The sequence below is a fragment of the Stigmatopora nigra genome, chromosome 20, assembly GCF_051989575.1.
Source record: "Stigmatopora nigra isolate UIUO_SnigA chromosome 20, RoL_Snig_1.1, whole genome shotgun sequence".
Taxonomy (NCBI): Eukaryota; Metazoa; Chordata; class Actinopteri; order Syngnathiformes; family Syngnathidae; genus Stigmatopora; species Stigmatopora nigra.
In genome coordinates this window covers 1,562,766-1,576,519 of record NC_135527.1, presented here as the reverse complement: position 1 = coordinate 1,576,519, position 13,754 = coordinate 1,562,766, and the positions used below count along the sequence as shown (strand labels likewise).

The 13,754-nt window shown below is 44.2% G+C and overlaps 1 protein-coding gene across 1 annotated transcript; it reads right to left on the bottom strand.

Annotated features, from left to right (window-relative positions):
* Positions 1–3,844: 3,844 nt before the first annotated feature.
* Positions 3,845–10,403, bottom strand: abcg2a (ATP-binding cassette, sub-family G (WHITE), member 2a). Its single transcript, XM_077741905.1, has 19 exons — positions 10,179–10,403; positions 9,248–9,313; positions 9,065–9,189; positions 8,600–8,659; positions 8,417–8,531; positions 8,208–8,360; positions 7,994–8,151; positions 7,773–7,875; positions 7,656–7,704; positions 7,508–7,591; positions 7,356–7,454; positions 7,143–7,288; positions 6,994–7,076; positions 6,839–6,928; positions 6,645–6,769; positions 6,432–6,586; positions 6,262–6,351; positions 6,066–6,142; positions 3,845–5,988 (listed from the first exon to the last, which is right to left on the bottom strand). Exons 1-19 carry the CDS (start codon positions 10,179–10,181, stop codon positions 5,841–5,843), a joined length of 1,929 nt encoding a protein of 642 aa, XP_077598031.1. The 5' UTR covers positions 10,182–10,403; the 3' UTR covers positions 3,845–5,840.
* Between the last annotated feature and the right edge of the window lie 3,351 nt (positions 10,404–13,754).

Below are 13,754 nucleotides of genomic sequence, written 5' to 3'. Positions count from 1 at the left end.
GGCGAGAGAGAGGGCGAGAGAGAGGGCGAGAGAGAGGGCGAGAGAGAGGGCGAGAGAGAGGGCGAGAGAGAGGGCGAGAGAGAGGGCGAGAGAGAGGGCGAGAGAGAGGGCGAGAGAGAGGGCGAGAGAGAGGGCGAGAGAGAGGGCGAGAGAGAGGGCGAGAGAGAGGGCGAGAGAGAGGGCGAGAGAGAGGGCGAGAGAGAGGGCGAGAGAGAGGGCGAGAGAGAGGGCGAGAGAGAGGGCGAGAGAGAGGGCGAGAGAGAGGGCGAGAGAGAGGGCGAGAGAGAGGGCGAGAGAGAGGGCGAGAGAGAGGGCGAGAGAGAGGGCGAGAGAGAGGGCGAGAGAGAGGGCGAGAGAGAGGGCGAGAGAGAGGGCGAGAGAGAGGGCGAGAGAGAGGGCGAGAGAGAGGGCGAGAGAGAGGGCGAGAGAGAGGGCGAGAGAGAGGGCGAGAGAGAGGGCGAGAGAGAGGGCGAGAGAGAGGGCGAGAGAGAGGGCGAGAGAGAGGGCGAGAGAGAGGGCGAGAGAGAGGGCGAGAGAGAGGGCGAGAGAGAGGGCGAGAGAGAGGGCGAGAGAGAGGGCGAGAGAGAGGGCGAGAGAGAGGGCGAGAGAGAGGGCGAGAGAGAGGGCGAGAGAGAGGGCGAGAGAGAGGGCGAGAGAGAGGGCGAGAGAGAGGGCGAGAGAGAGGGCGAGAGAGAGGGCGAGAGAGAGGGCGAGAGAGAGGGCGAGAGAGAGGGCGAGAGAGAGGGCGAGAGAGAGGGCGAGAGAGAGGGCGAGAGAGAGGGCGAGAGAGAGGGCGAGAGAGAGGGCGAGAGAGAGGGCGAGAGAGAGGGCGAGAGAGAGGGCGAGAGAGAGGGCGAGAGAGAGGGCGAGAGAGAGGGCGAGAGAGAGGGCGAGAGAGAGGGCGAGAGAGAGGGCGAGAGAGAGGGCGAGAGAGAGGGCGAGAGAGAGGGCGAGAGAGAGAGAGATAACAACACGTTAGAACCCAAAACACAGGACAATTACACCCACATATAAATATATATCTTAGCAAGGCTTTAGAATATGAAATGTACAATTACACTCGTTCAATAAACAGTCATAACTCGTGTTACCTTGTGTTTTTACAACTTCGAGAAGTCCTTAACTATTCAGCAGGGCAAACAATGAAATCTCAATAACATAGCTTTCTTTGCTACGACCATCATGCACTGCACATTATAATGATCACGGTAATGGCGGCCGAGTGTAGCGAGCTAAATGCTATTCCATGTGCGTGGCAACTTCTTTACCTACGACCATCAGACACTCGGCATATCATGCTAACGGTAATGGCGGCCGAAGGTAGCATGCTAAATGCTATTCCATGTGCTTTACCCGAGACTCGCACATTCACGCACAAACATTAAAGTAAAAAATCATTGCTAAACATGATCTTCTTTCTCACATGCTAAACACTGTATCTTGCAAACCACACACTCATCCGACCTCTACAACAACCAGCATACCTCTAAACACGGAGAAATAATTACACAGTGAATATTTGTTGTCCTCAATGCAACTTTTACTGTAAATGAGGAAATTCCTGTGTTTGCCAAGCTATGTGCACTGAGACATCAACAATCGAATACCGATACAGAGGTTAACATATTACTCTTGCTATTTGGATCAAGGAATCAATAATCGAACACTGATAAACATCCACTCCAAAACTAGTCATAATTCCCAAGATGCAATCATTAATAACTTAAACACTTAAGCATGTCACACTTTATGATTAATAACTTTTGTGCGCCACTTCCAGTCCACTAACTACGAACAATACCCCTGGCTCACGGGCTCTGAGGAACACTGCAAATTGTATTCCTGGGAGTGCCCTTTTATTTTCTACTGATCATAATGGTGTTTAGAGCAACATTGGATTTGCAAATTTGACTTGTATAACCAACGCAGCAACGAGACACCAATGCACTGCCGAACACATAAAAGCAACGGTACTTTCTAAATGTTTTGGGGAAACCCGAGTGGATTTACAGTTCAGCGATCAAGTGCACAAGGAAACAGAACGCCACAACGAAAAGGTAAAGAAAAACAGGGAAATTTTAAAAAGTTTGATAGACTAATCATTCCGGGGACACGATGAAAGTGCTGCATCCCCAAACAAAGGAAATTATAAGGAACTTCTTTCTCTCATTGCTGGGAGAAAAAATGATTTAAATTACCACCTGTCCACTGATAAAATGTTTAGTGGCATGTCAGGCAAAATACAAAGCAACCTGATCACAACCATTGCTGAAGTGATGGAGGAAGAGATGAGAATGTAAATAAAAGTACTCTTTGTCTCTGTACTGTTGAATAATTTTGTGCGATGTGCCGATGGATTTAAAGCAGCACAGATTGTGAATTTTGTTTTATGCTTAAAACATTTAATGGCATTTTGAGCATTCAGACATGCTTTTTTCAATACTACAGAACAACAAACTGGATGTACAGTTTTGTCCTGCAAGAGTAAAGGAGTTTTGTGACACAGTTTAGCGCTAGAGGAGCCGACATGAGGAAATCTACGAGGCCACTGAATGCAGTGCGGGTGCTCCAAGCGCACGGATAGGTCAAGCCCAAGATTCTCCTGCACACTACCACTAACTCCACGACCGGATTCTGGACAAAATTACTTGCCCGACGCGGACCAGATTTCAAGAACACGAAAAACGTATGTTTCTCTCTCTCCTCGGCCCACAGAAGTTTCAGGAATACTAGAAAACTTTCCCCACATGCAGCCTTCTCCATCTTAACCCAGAGCCACGGTAAACTATTCGATCTGCCTCGGCTGAGAACAGAACTAATTGTAATGTATGCCATGGATGATTTTACAGGAAAATCTCCCATTGATCTCCTTGACTTCCTTCAGCAGAAAGATGAGCGAGAGCATGGGGCAGTTGTACACATTAGTGGGTTTGATAGTGACCATCCCCGTGTCCACTGCTTCTTTTTCAGCCTTAAAAAGAATCAAAATTTATGTCAGAAATACAACAGGTCAGACTCGACTGTCAGCATTAGCTTTGATGGCGATAGAAAATAACTTCTTGATGGACCTGAAATGCACCTGTAATCTGTACCACAGAGTAATTGAATTTTTTTTGAAGAAAATATGCATTTTGTGTATGAATAAAACAAATTTTTGGTGAGTAAGATATGTCTATTTTCCTAAATAATATTTAATTTTTAGCTGCTAGCTAGGCTAAGCTAAAGAAGGGCGCAATTTAGTTTTTCGATGGCTTGAAGACTTTTTCTTTCTATACATGCTAGCAGGCTAATTGAAAGTAGGCTGTGGAGCTTCAATGAGATCTTAGATGACTTGAAAATGATTTTGACGGATATTTAAGGCCGTAAAGTAGATAATGTTATACACGCCGGCGAGGCATAGGTTGAGCAAAGTAATGAATTTCCGCATGCGCGAATCTAGCGTCACTTCTTTCGATGGCATTCGCTTAAAAATGCAAGAGAGTGATACATGGGAAATAAACAATCATCAAATAGTCTGACGTATGGTTTTAGCAAAAATTATTGCGCAGGTTTGAATTAAATTGAAAATAAAATTGAGCATAAATCACTTGCGGCAAAAAAGGGAGGCGATGCTTAAAGCGCATGTGCAGAACAAATCGTTCATGATACGATCAAAATAAAAATAAAATCTTTAGAACTATCAATAATTACGTAAAAGTTCATCCAACAGACCCACGACACCTTTATACAGTTTATTTTTTTATACAAAACACTTTGCCTAAATGATACATTTCCTGTATTGGTCACGTGATTTTTTCTTAAAGCTATACATGCCCCAATACGGGCTTTCTCTCTTGAACTCTTGGCATGCTATTGACTCACCAGTGTCGATCGTCCCATCACTATCAGCAAGACCTTTTTTTAAGCTTGGCCTAGCTAGCAGTTGCCAAAGCAGCAAGTCCGGGACGTACAAGAATTTGTTGGACCTTTGCGAACTATTTTAGCTTAGCCTAGCAGCTATCAAACAAAACAAATTGTTGAATGCTTGTTCATGCTTTAGCTTAGTTTAGCTAGCAGCTATCAAAGAAACAAGTCACCGAAGAACACGGGGGTCTCTTTTAAGGTGCTCAGTCAGCTTGATGTCTGCCATCTATGTAAGAAATGGCATGATGAACATCACATCTCTACAAAGTGGGTTAAGGATAACTCACATTGAGATTTTTTTTCTTGTAAATCTACTCATTCTGTTGGCATCATTGACTACCTTGAACACCATCAAGGACTCAAGAGCAAGATTTGTGTTTTTCGTTTTTATATATTTTTTCCTCAGCTTGGCCGCCACCAGAAAAAAAAATCAAAAAACGAGCAAGCAGCAGTTTTTGACATATTTGGAAGTCTCGCGTGGACTGCGTTCACCAAATTCTAGACAGGAGGACCCGTTCTCACGTACACACCTACTTCCAATCAGCGCAATAAAATTTTATTCAGATATGCGGCAAAGACAGTGCGAGACAGCCGCGTCCTTAATGGAGTGGTGGACCGTCGGGGCCTGCAAGGCCTTTCTCTGCTGGCCTAAAAAATATCTGAATCACAGACTGATGTTAATTATGATTTGTCTATCAATACTACAATTACAAATTATTTTCAGCTTCCTTTCATTGCTTTTCCCCTACTTACACTGCTTCCTAATATGTGTTTTCATATTTAAGCATCTATCCAATCACATTTCAGCTATTTTTTGTTGCCAGGGTCAGAAATCTGCCTTAAGGCCTTCACAATCAGTTCTGCAGGCTCTGCTGCATAAAACAAGCGTCAATAAAACTGTTGCTTTAACCAATCCGTCACCAGACCAGTTGTTTTGATCAACATCTATCATGGCCGCCCTTCGATCAATTAATGCAGTTGATGGCGGGGAGGAGGGGACCCCCCATTTCTCCGGCATTAAAGTCCTGTCATGGTGGAGCGAGTGGTTAGCATGTTGGCCTCACAGTTGGGGGACATGGTTTCAAATCCAGGATCGGACCTTACTCTGTGGAGTTTGCATGTTCCCCCTGGACCTGCGTGGGTTTTCTCCAGGTACTCTGGTTTCCTCCCACATTCCAAAGACATACATGGTAGGCTTATTGGACACAGTAAATTGCCCCTAGGTATGAGTGAGCGTAAATGGTTGTTTGTCCTTGTGGCCTACGATTGGCTGGAATAGGATCCAGGACCCCCACGACCCTAGTGAGGATAGGTCAGTTCAGAAAATGAGATGAGATGGCTAAGAGCAGCACATAAACCCCCCAAAAATCAAAACAACAGTCCTTATTTTTTTCATGTTAACTACTTGTTAGTTGATTATTTATGAGTGGACTTCATAGTGAAGCATAAATCTCATTATAATTGTATTATGACAATGAATACTTTTCAATTCAATCCACTTTGACATTTGATCCCTGTTTCCCATGTAAATTGGATTTCTATCACAGTCAAGGCTAGTAAAACATGTTAACTCTATCATCTCATTTGAAAATTATTTGTTATCATCAGTACTACGACTTCAAGTATTTACATTTTTCTAATTCCTAGATTATATTTAGATATTTATATATTACAGTCTGTTCAACGTTAATGTTTAATAACTACTACACTTCTTGATAATTGTACTTGTGTATTTTTGTATTGTGCGAAAACATGGAGTTTGGTAGTAGTAGTAATAATAAAAGTGATCCTACTTCGTGGTTTTTCTATTATCGCAGCCATGTCCAGTCTACATTATTTGCAAAATTCAAGGGATTACAATTAGAAGCGGTAAATAGTGACTAGTACTATCTTCTCTGTAGAAATACTTATGGAGAATCTTGGCACAGAGCTTCAAACTAGGTGAACTTGTTGATGAAACGAAGTTTGAGATATGCGATGGTCAGGAAGCACACGCTCATGACGCCGAGGGCCACGTGGTTCTGCCACAAACCCCAAGACGAGTAGTCCACACCTTGCTCACGTAGGAAGTCCCGCCCTTCGCAACTGGCATTGAGCACAATGGGAGGATCTCCGTTATTTGGCCCGGCGCTTCCGTTTTCCACCCTCAAGTAGGTTCTTACATTGTCCCCGGCCGTATGCTGCTGCTGTTGAGCCCGCTGCAGAAGTCCAGCCCATAGAACTCGTTCACCTGCAGAGCCTGGAGACCCAGAGCATTTTTCTCGTATCTCCAGATAATCATATACTCGAAATTTTACTCATATCTCAAATTGCTTGTATGTTGGGGTACCACTGAATTCGGGCGAGCGGGTGACTTACAGCGAGGCCATAGCGCGGGATGCTCAAGTATTTCAACCAAGCTAGCCAGCTGACAATGGAGGGAAGATTGACCAGCAAGCCGGCAAATATCTGAAAGGACCAGGTATTGAGACCAATAGTAGAAAAGACAAGATGGCGACGGTCAGTCAGTTGGTTGGCCCGAGCCTCACCATCATGAAGACGCAAGCAATGGTCATGTAGATGTTAGCGATGGCCACCACCGTCTGATCGGCTGAAATGGCCAGCACCATGGCGGTGGCGGTGTAGGCCACCAAAATCACGGTGAACACGAAGAGAAAGAACGCTCCAGCCGTCGGTTTCAGACCTGCAGCCGACAATTGACGCTGATCTAAGTTTTAGCTTCCAGGTTGAAGACGACCCACCGATCATGAAGTACGCCACGCAGCTGAACAAAATGGCCGGGAAGGCCCTTAGTGTCAGGATATCTGAAAGGATCTTGGACAGGAAGTATACTGAAATCCGGTAGTAGCCGCTGATGGACTCGTGGCTGGAAGAGAGCGAGCAAACTTTCTTTGTGACCACATTCACCTGACTTGTTTTATGGCATGGTACCCACGTGAAGAGCTTTCTCTCCGCGATGAAAAGCTCAGCCGACGACAAAGAGCTGAAGCACTGGTTGACGACGATGAAGAAGAGGGCACCAAATCTGAACACGTGGTAGAAGAACGTCATTGACCTGTATCCGGTGAACTGTGAAGAATAGGACCTTACCTGTTCTGGATCCCGCTCTGGTCATTCTGAACATTGAAGAAAATAGCTCCCACGACCAAAGCCAGGAACAAAGTGACTGCCAACTAAACCACAATGTTTTCAGTTGTAGTTCTTCTCGTTCCCAAAAGGTTCAGTGTTTCAGAACTCACCTGAGCGATGGAGGTCTGAGGGTTGAGCAGGAGATTACGGAATGTTCTCTTCAGAACCCAGTGGAACTGCGTGAGGAAACTCGTGTTGTAGGTGACGGTCCTGTAGGGAGAAGAACGGTCCCTCTCTTTTCCTTCCATGATTCTCTCTGATGAGAATTGGAGAGTGAGGTTTCCATTCCTGCTTGTTTTTAATTGTGCTGTCGCTGGCCCTACCTAACTCTGCTTTGGTGCGCTTGAAGCCTGAACAGCTTTTGTAGTCTTCCACCAATTTGTCTTCGATTTCCTTCCTGGACTTCAAGACCGAGTCCAAATCTAGAAAGAGCCAGTTAAAAAAGAAAAGGGTGGATCTTCGTCCGGCGATCCACCTTCTCTGTCCAAACTGCTGGAGTCCCCGTTGATGATGTCTAAGAAGAAGTCGGCAGGGTTGTTGTGAGGCTCGCAGGTGTAGCCTGGAGAAAGAAGGGCATGAGCGTGCAAGAAGTGCGGACGTAGCAAGAGTGTTGCTCTTTCTACCGATGTCTGAAAAGTAGTCCAGGGCGCTTTGGGCTGACCCGTGGTACACCTGAGCGGATCGTTGAACAGAGTGAGGAGTCACTCGGGTAGAGTGCAGTACACAGTAGCAAAGGTGACCTGTCTGCCGTTGACCAGAAGGGTGAGGCTGTCAAAGAGGCGGTAGATGGAATAGCGAGGTTGGTGGATGGACAGGACAATGGTGCGTCCGCTGTTGGCCATTCTAGAAAAAAATGGACCGCATCATGACTGTTGACACAAATGATTTCAGCTCTAGCTATCATCAAAAAAGTCAATGAGCAGATGGGGGAAATGCAAAATATTCTCCGTTACTGCCAGACCTTTTGAGCAACATCAGCACAGAGTTGGCGGTGCTCGCATCCAAGCCAGTAGTGGGTTCATCCAGGAAAAGAACCGGGGGGTCGATGATAAGCTCCATGCCGATATTAGTACGCTTCCGCTCACCTCCGGAGATGCCGCGAATCAACTGGGTGCCCACCTGTGTTGGCGAGAACATGAGAACAGAGGCCCATCCTTCCGTAGGTATTGACTCACCCGGGAGTTGGCCACACGGGTCAGGCCGAGCTGATGGATCAGTTGCTCGATTTTCTGCTCCTTAATGGCCCGAGAAACATTGGACGGGAGACGTAGCGCCGCCGAGAAGCTGAAGTTCTCTCGGACCGTCAGCGTTCCCATCACCACGTCGTCCTGTCGATGCGGGCAAAGGTTTGGACGGGAAGGTTAGGGGAAGCCAAACGTCTCACCTGCACCACATATCCCGACAGACATTTGAAGTTGGACGGTTGATGCGCACCATCAATCAGGACTTGACCCGACAGACCGGCGGGGCTTTTCCTGGCAGCCAAAATGTCCAGAAACCTGACACCCCCAACACAACAGAGGACATGTGACGATAAAATTTTGGGGGGTTGATTCCAGGCACTCACGAGGATTTGCCGCTTCCGGTCGCTCCCATAATGGCGTTGAGACCTGGCTTCATGATCCCACTGAGAAGACACTTGACATATGAATATTTCTGTAGGCAATGGCAATGGCTGCGGGATTCTTTGCAAAGCTCTCGTGTAAACAACAAATGTTTCGCTCAACTCTAAAAAGGCCTTCGTTGACTGCATTTGGCCTTGATCTCCAACCCGGATTTGTCAATGATTACATGCGGCACGTAGTAAAACACACCTTTGTCCGGACACAACAATATCGCTCGAAAAAATGATGGCGTATGCATAATTGCAAAGGGCGCGGCGGACATTGTAAATGGAGGCTTCTGTCGAAAACATGTTTAGATTATCTTTTTTTCAGATTAGATAACTTTATTCATCCGTGTTTATTGGTTCAAGCCCGGCTCATTGTAAGTAGGCTTCCTTCCCACTTTTCCGGCAAAAGGGGCTTCTCACTTGAGGTCAACGAGGATATCTTGGCTGGTCTTCTTCCCCCAGCACAAACATCCACTAGATTTTTTCACCTTGTAGTGAATATTGTGGAAGCTGACTGTAGCACCCCGTTGGGATGTGCCTGCACCCTGAAAAAAGTGCAACGATGAAAACTCCGACCTAACGTTGCCCCTTGAGATGAATTACCTGGACTTTCCTCGTAGTGGTCTGTCCCAATTCCATCATCCCAATGTCTGTTTTTATGTTGCCCGCCTATAAAACACACACATTTCTGAGCATTCTTGTGTCTCTCAGTACCGTTGACAATACTGCGGTCCATGTCCAATCACATTTCTGCTTTGAATTGAAAAGAGTTCATTGCGGATAGACGTCCAATTCATTTGTAGTGGGAGAGTTGGCGGTCGTTGAACCAACCTCTCGCTGTAACTGTCATCTGATTTTACAAATAATTCATGAATTGAAATGCTATCCATTTTATACCGGGAAGTATAGTTTGGCATAGACACAGTTAATAACGGAAAGGTCCTATAAAATAAATGGGAAGTCCTTGACTTTGATTGATTAGGTAAGGCACTTGAGTCAAAGGACAAAAACCAGCACAGCAGTCGTGACTAATTTCAAAATTGTAATAGTCACCGAAACATGATTGGATTGGATAACTTTATTGATCCCGTATTTGGGAATTTGGCAATGAAAGAGTAAGTAGATACATTTGTCATTCTGTTGCTGATAAACATGTTAGTCACTTATCTGACTCCTTATTTATGTGACCACTTATTCATGTTCACTACTCATCTATGTTGACGACTTTTTTATGTTGACTACATGTTATGTTGATGACTTTTTTATGTTGACTACATGTTATGTTGATGACTTTTTTATGTTGACTACATGTTATGTTGACAACTTATCTATTTATTTGTTGATTATATCTAATTTTACTCAATTATCTGTCAAGTCATGTTGTGCTCAATCAAATTGTCTGCTAACTGTAATGTAGAATAGGGGACTCAAATCGCAACATTGGAAGTGAAAAGTGGAAAGATTTATTTTGAAAAAAATGAAATGCAAAGTTAATACACAGACATTTTCCCAGAAAAGCAAAATCATTACTCACCATGTGCCGCCTTTTGCTGTCACCCAAACCAAAGTGAACCAGATTGCAGTGCGACGGAGGGTTGGTTGTCTGTGTGTGCTTGCGTGTGTGTGTGTGCGTGTGTATGTGTGCTGCTCATGTTATACCATTGGCGGTCCGTGAATTTCTTAGCGATGCCTTTAGCTCAGTGCTTCTCAAATAGTGGGGCGCGTGTAACCCTGGGGAACAGGATTTTATTTGACCGTACTAGTATAAAGTGTAATTGCGCATCCACAACAGTAGCTGGCAGTGGCGCTCTCATTGTTACTTCTGTTATGTTTGTGAGAGTGCAACATTTCACATGTTGTACCTATAACACTTTTATAAAATGATTTTATTTATAGTCACGGTGGGAAGTGGGGGGGCGCGAATAGTTTTCTTCTTGCTAGGGGGGGCCTAACAGAAAATAATTGAGAAGCACTGCTTTAGCTGATGGAATCAATCCAACCCTCAAAAACTATTTTATGGTTATAAAACCTTTAATGCAGCTACAACTGCGACACAAAAAAAATCATCAATAATAACCTCACACAATTCAAATATTATTTATGAATATAGCCATATTTTACTCACCAAAAATCCTTTTGACCTTGTTAGACTAAACTATTTCACCTGACTCCAATTCCTTAACTCTGTAGTCTCCAGTCTAACAATGGAGCGTGTTCAGCATCGGAGGAGACAAACCAGGGTTGAGCGAGTTTATCCACAGATGGTTTATTCCATTCAAATTGATTCATACAGAGCTCCGGGTCTCCCTCCCATAGAATAAGCCCGCTGAGTGTTGATGTCCCAAAGCGGAGGATGGAAAAGACATTGTCCAAACCCGCGTTTGCCCAGTTATAGTCCAACAAAAATGCATATTCATTCGCTGATTAATAATGAGATGTGGGCTGGTCCAGGGCTGCTGTGAGGGGGGGGGGGGGTTTCTCTGGGCTCCACATCTTCCAGCCTTGAATCCACATCATCCAGACCTCTGTCTCCGCTGGTCCTATAAAGTCCCGACCCTCTGCCCTGCTCTTTGTTCCTCTGCCCTTTGAAGTCCTCCATCTGGTCTCTTATCAGTGTGAATCCCACCTTGAAACAAGAATCTCAGGAAGAGCCTTTTGTTAACATTGTAGTCGAGGAGTCTCAGACCCATCCTTCTGTTCATATTGTAATTGAATTGAGAACAGGAGCCCAACTCTTCAGTGGCGATACTAAAACAAGACCGCCACAAAAAGAATGAGTAAAATGTGATATCAAAATGAAACAGCTATACTAAAAAGAATGAGTAAAATATGTCAGATTCTTCAACCTGTACACAAAATCTTCCTCGTTCCTTTCCTCCTTCTTTTCTATCGCCATCGAAGCTAATGCTGAAAGTCGAGCCTGTCCTGACGTATTTCTGGTATGCGTTTTTATTTCATTTAGTGATGAAAATGTTCCTTCCCAGTTGTGACAGGCTTGCTTGTGTGACAGGGTGAAGTAGTTGATGTTATACATGAGTGCAGGTGTTAAGTTAAAAAGGGACTCATGCCGCTAGCATGCGTTAAACACGGGGCGATGACGCGTAATGGGCACGCGCAAGTCACGCAGTGATTAACCAATGGTCATAGACCTTGGTATAGTATAATAACGGCCTATTCAGACATTTCTCTAAGTTGGTTTGAAATACAACAAAGGACCTGTCTGATTATTTCACCCGTCTTTTAAAGGCGAAATACTACCACCCCGTGGAAAATCACGGGTACAACACTTGCTTCGTAGTTTTCCGAATTTTCTTAATGATGTCCAGCTTTTTTTTCTTGAAAAGTCCATCTTGAAAATGGCTTTGACACTAAATCTGCAAACAAATCTATTTCTTCCCCTCCTTCAGCCATTGCGGGTTGACAAAATATTAGATATTAAATCAACACAGTGTATTTGCTTGTGCAGCACACTCCAGATACAGTTTGGTACTTCTGGCTAGTCCACGCTATCACTAGCCAATCATAGTTGGTGAAAGCGATGACGTATCTCTACCCCTGCCAGAAGGCATTGTGGTGTCACCAACTCGAAATCTGATTGGTTAAAGCAACAGTTTTATTGACGCTTCTTTTATACAGCAGAGCCTGCAGAACTGATTGTGAAAAATCAAGGCAGATTTCTGACCCTGGCAACAAATCGCTGAAATGTGAATGTTTAGATGCTTCAACATGAAAACACACATGTGGAAGCAGTGCAACCAGTTGTAAAGCAATGAAAGGAAGCTGACAGACATTTGGAATTATATAGTATTCATAGAAAAAACATAATTAACATCAGTCTGTGATTCAGATATTTTTTTAGGCCAGCACAGAAGGCGGTCAGCCAATGCATTAAGGTGACTTGATGACTGTCTCGCACTGTCTTTACGGCGTATCTGAATAAAACTTGATTGTGTTGAATGGAAGTAGGTGTGTACACGAGCACTAGAATTTGGTGAACGCAGTCTACGCGAGACTTCCAAATACGTTGGTAACTGCTGCTTGCTTGTTTTTTTAATTCATTTTTTTTTCTGCTGGGGAAAAATAATAATAACAAAAGCGAAAAACAAACAAGAAAAAAATATTCAAAAACATTCCGTAAACCTGAACCCCATTAGAAAGAAATTAATTCAACATCGCCTATTATTTTGTCTCATGAAAGTCCCCTAAAATAATGAAACACAACATAAACATCTCTCTGAAATGAACGTGGATGTAATCTTAAACTTGCTTTAGTGCACAACACACAAACTGTTAGGGTTGCTTGGTTTTGTTATGCTATCCCCCCCTGTTCAGCTATGGTGTCTCCATCCCTGGTGTATCCTTCCTCCCTCTTGTGTTTCCCAGGTGTTCCTAATTGTCTTGTCAACCCATGTATGTCTATTTAAACCCCATTGACTGCCTTGTCATGCATTGAGTCGCAAGGCGAGCTGCTCCTGCAGTATTCCTTCAAGGGATTCAAGAATAGCCTTGAGCATGGGCAAAAATAGACAAATCTTCCTCTTGAAGTCCTTGGTGGTGTGCAAGGTAGTCAAGGATGCTAAGAGAACGAGTACATTTACAAGAATAAAACTCAATGTGAGTCATCCTTAACTCACTTCGTACTGATGCAATGTTCTCCATCAAAATGTTCATCATGCAATTTCTTCCGTAGATGGCAGACATCAAGCTGACTCAGCACCTTAAAAGAGACCCCCCAAATATGTTTGCTTTTTTAGTGGCCCACCATTCCTGGAGGTCGAGCAACAATGTTCTCTTGGTTAGTTTCATTGTCAAGAATAAAAGTTCAGCAAGAATTATGGTCAACATTTTCATCAAAAAGCACTGTTTAAAAACAACATTTTAAACGTCGTCCTAGTCAATAGGCTTCCACGATTGAGACAAATTTGGAATGAATTGGCCATATGCGAAAGCTGATCCAGGAGCACACCACTGACTTGAAGGGGGCAGTCAAGGAGACAAATACCAAGACGGGTAAGCTCCGAAAGACATGGTAGAAAGCAGGAAAACTTTATACAGTTCAAGAGCCATCTTGGTTCAGGACAAGTGACAAAAAGAATTGCTTTTTTTAAAT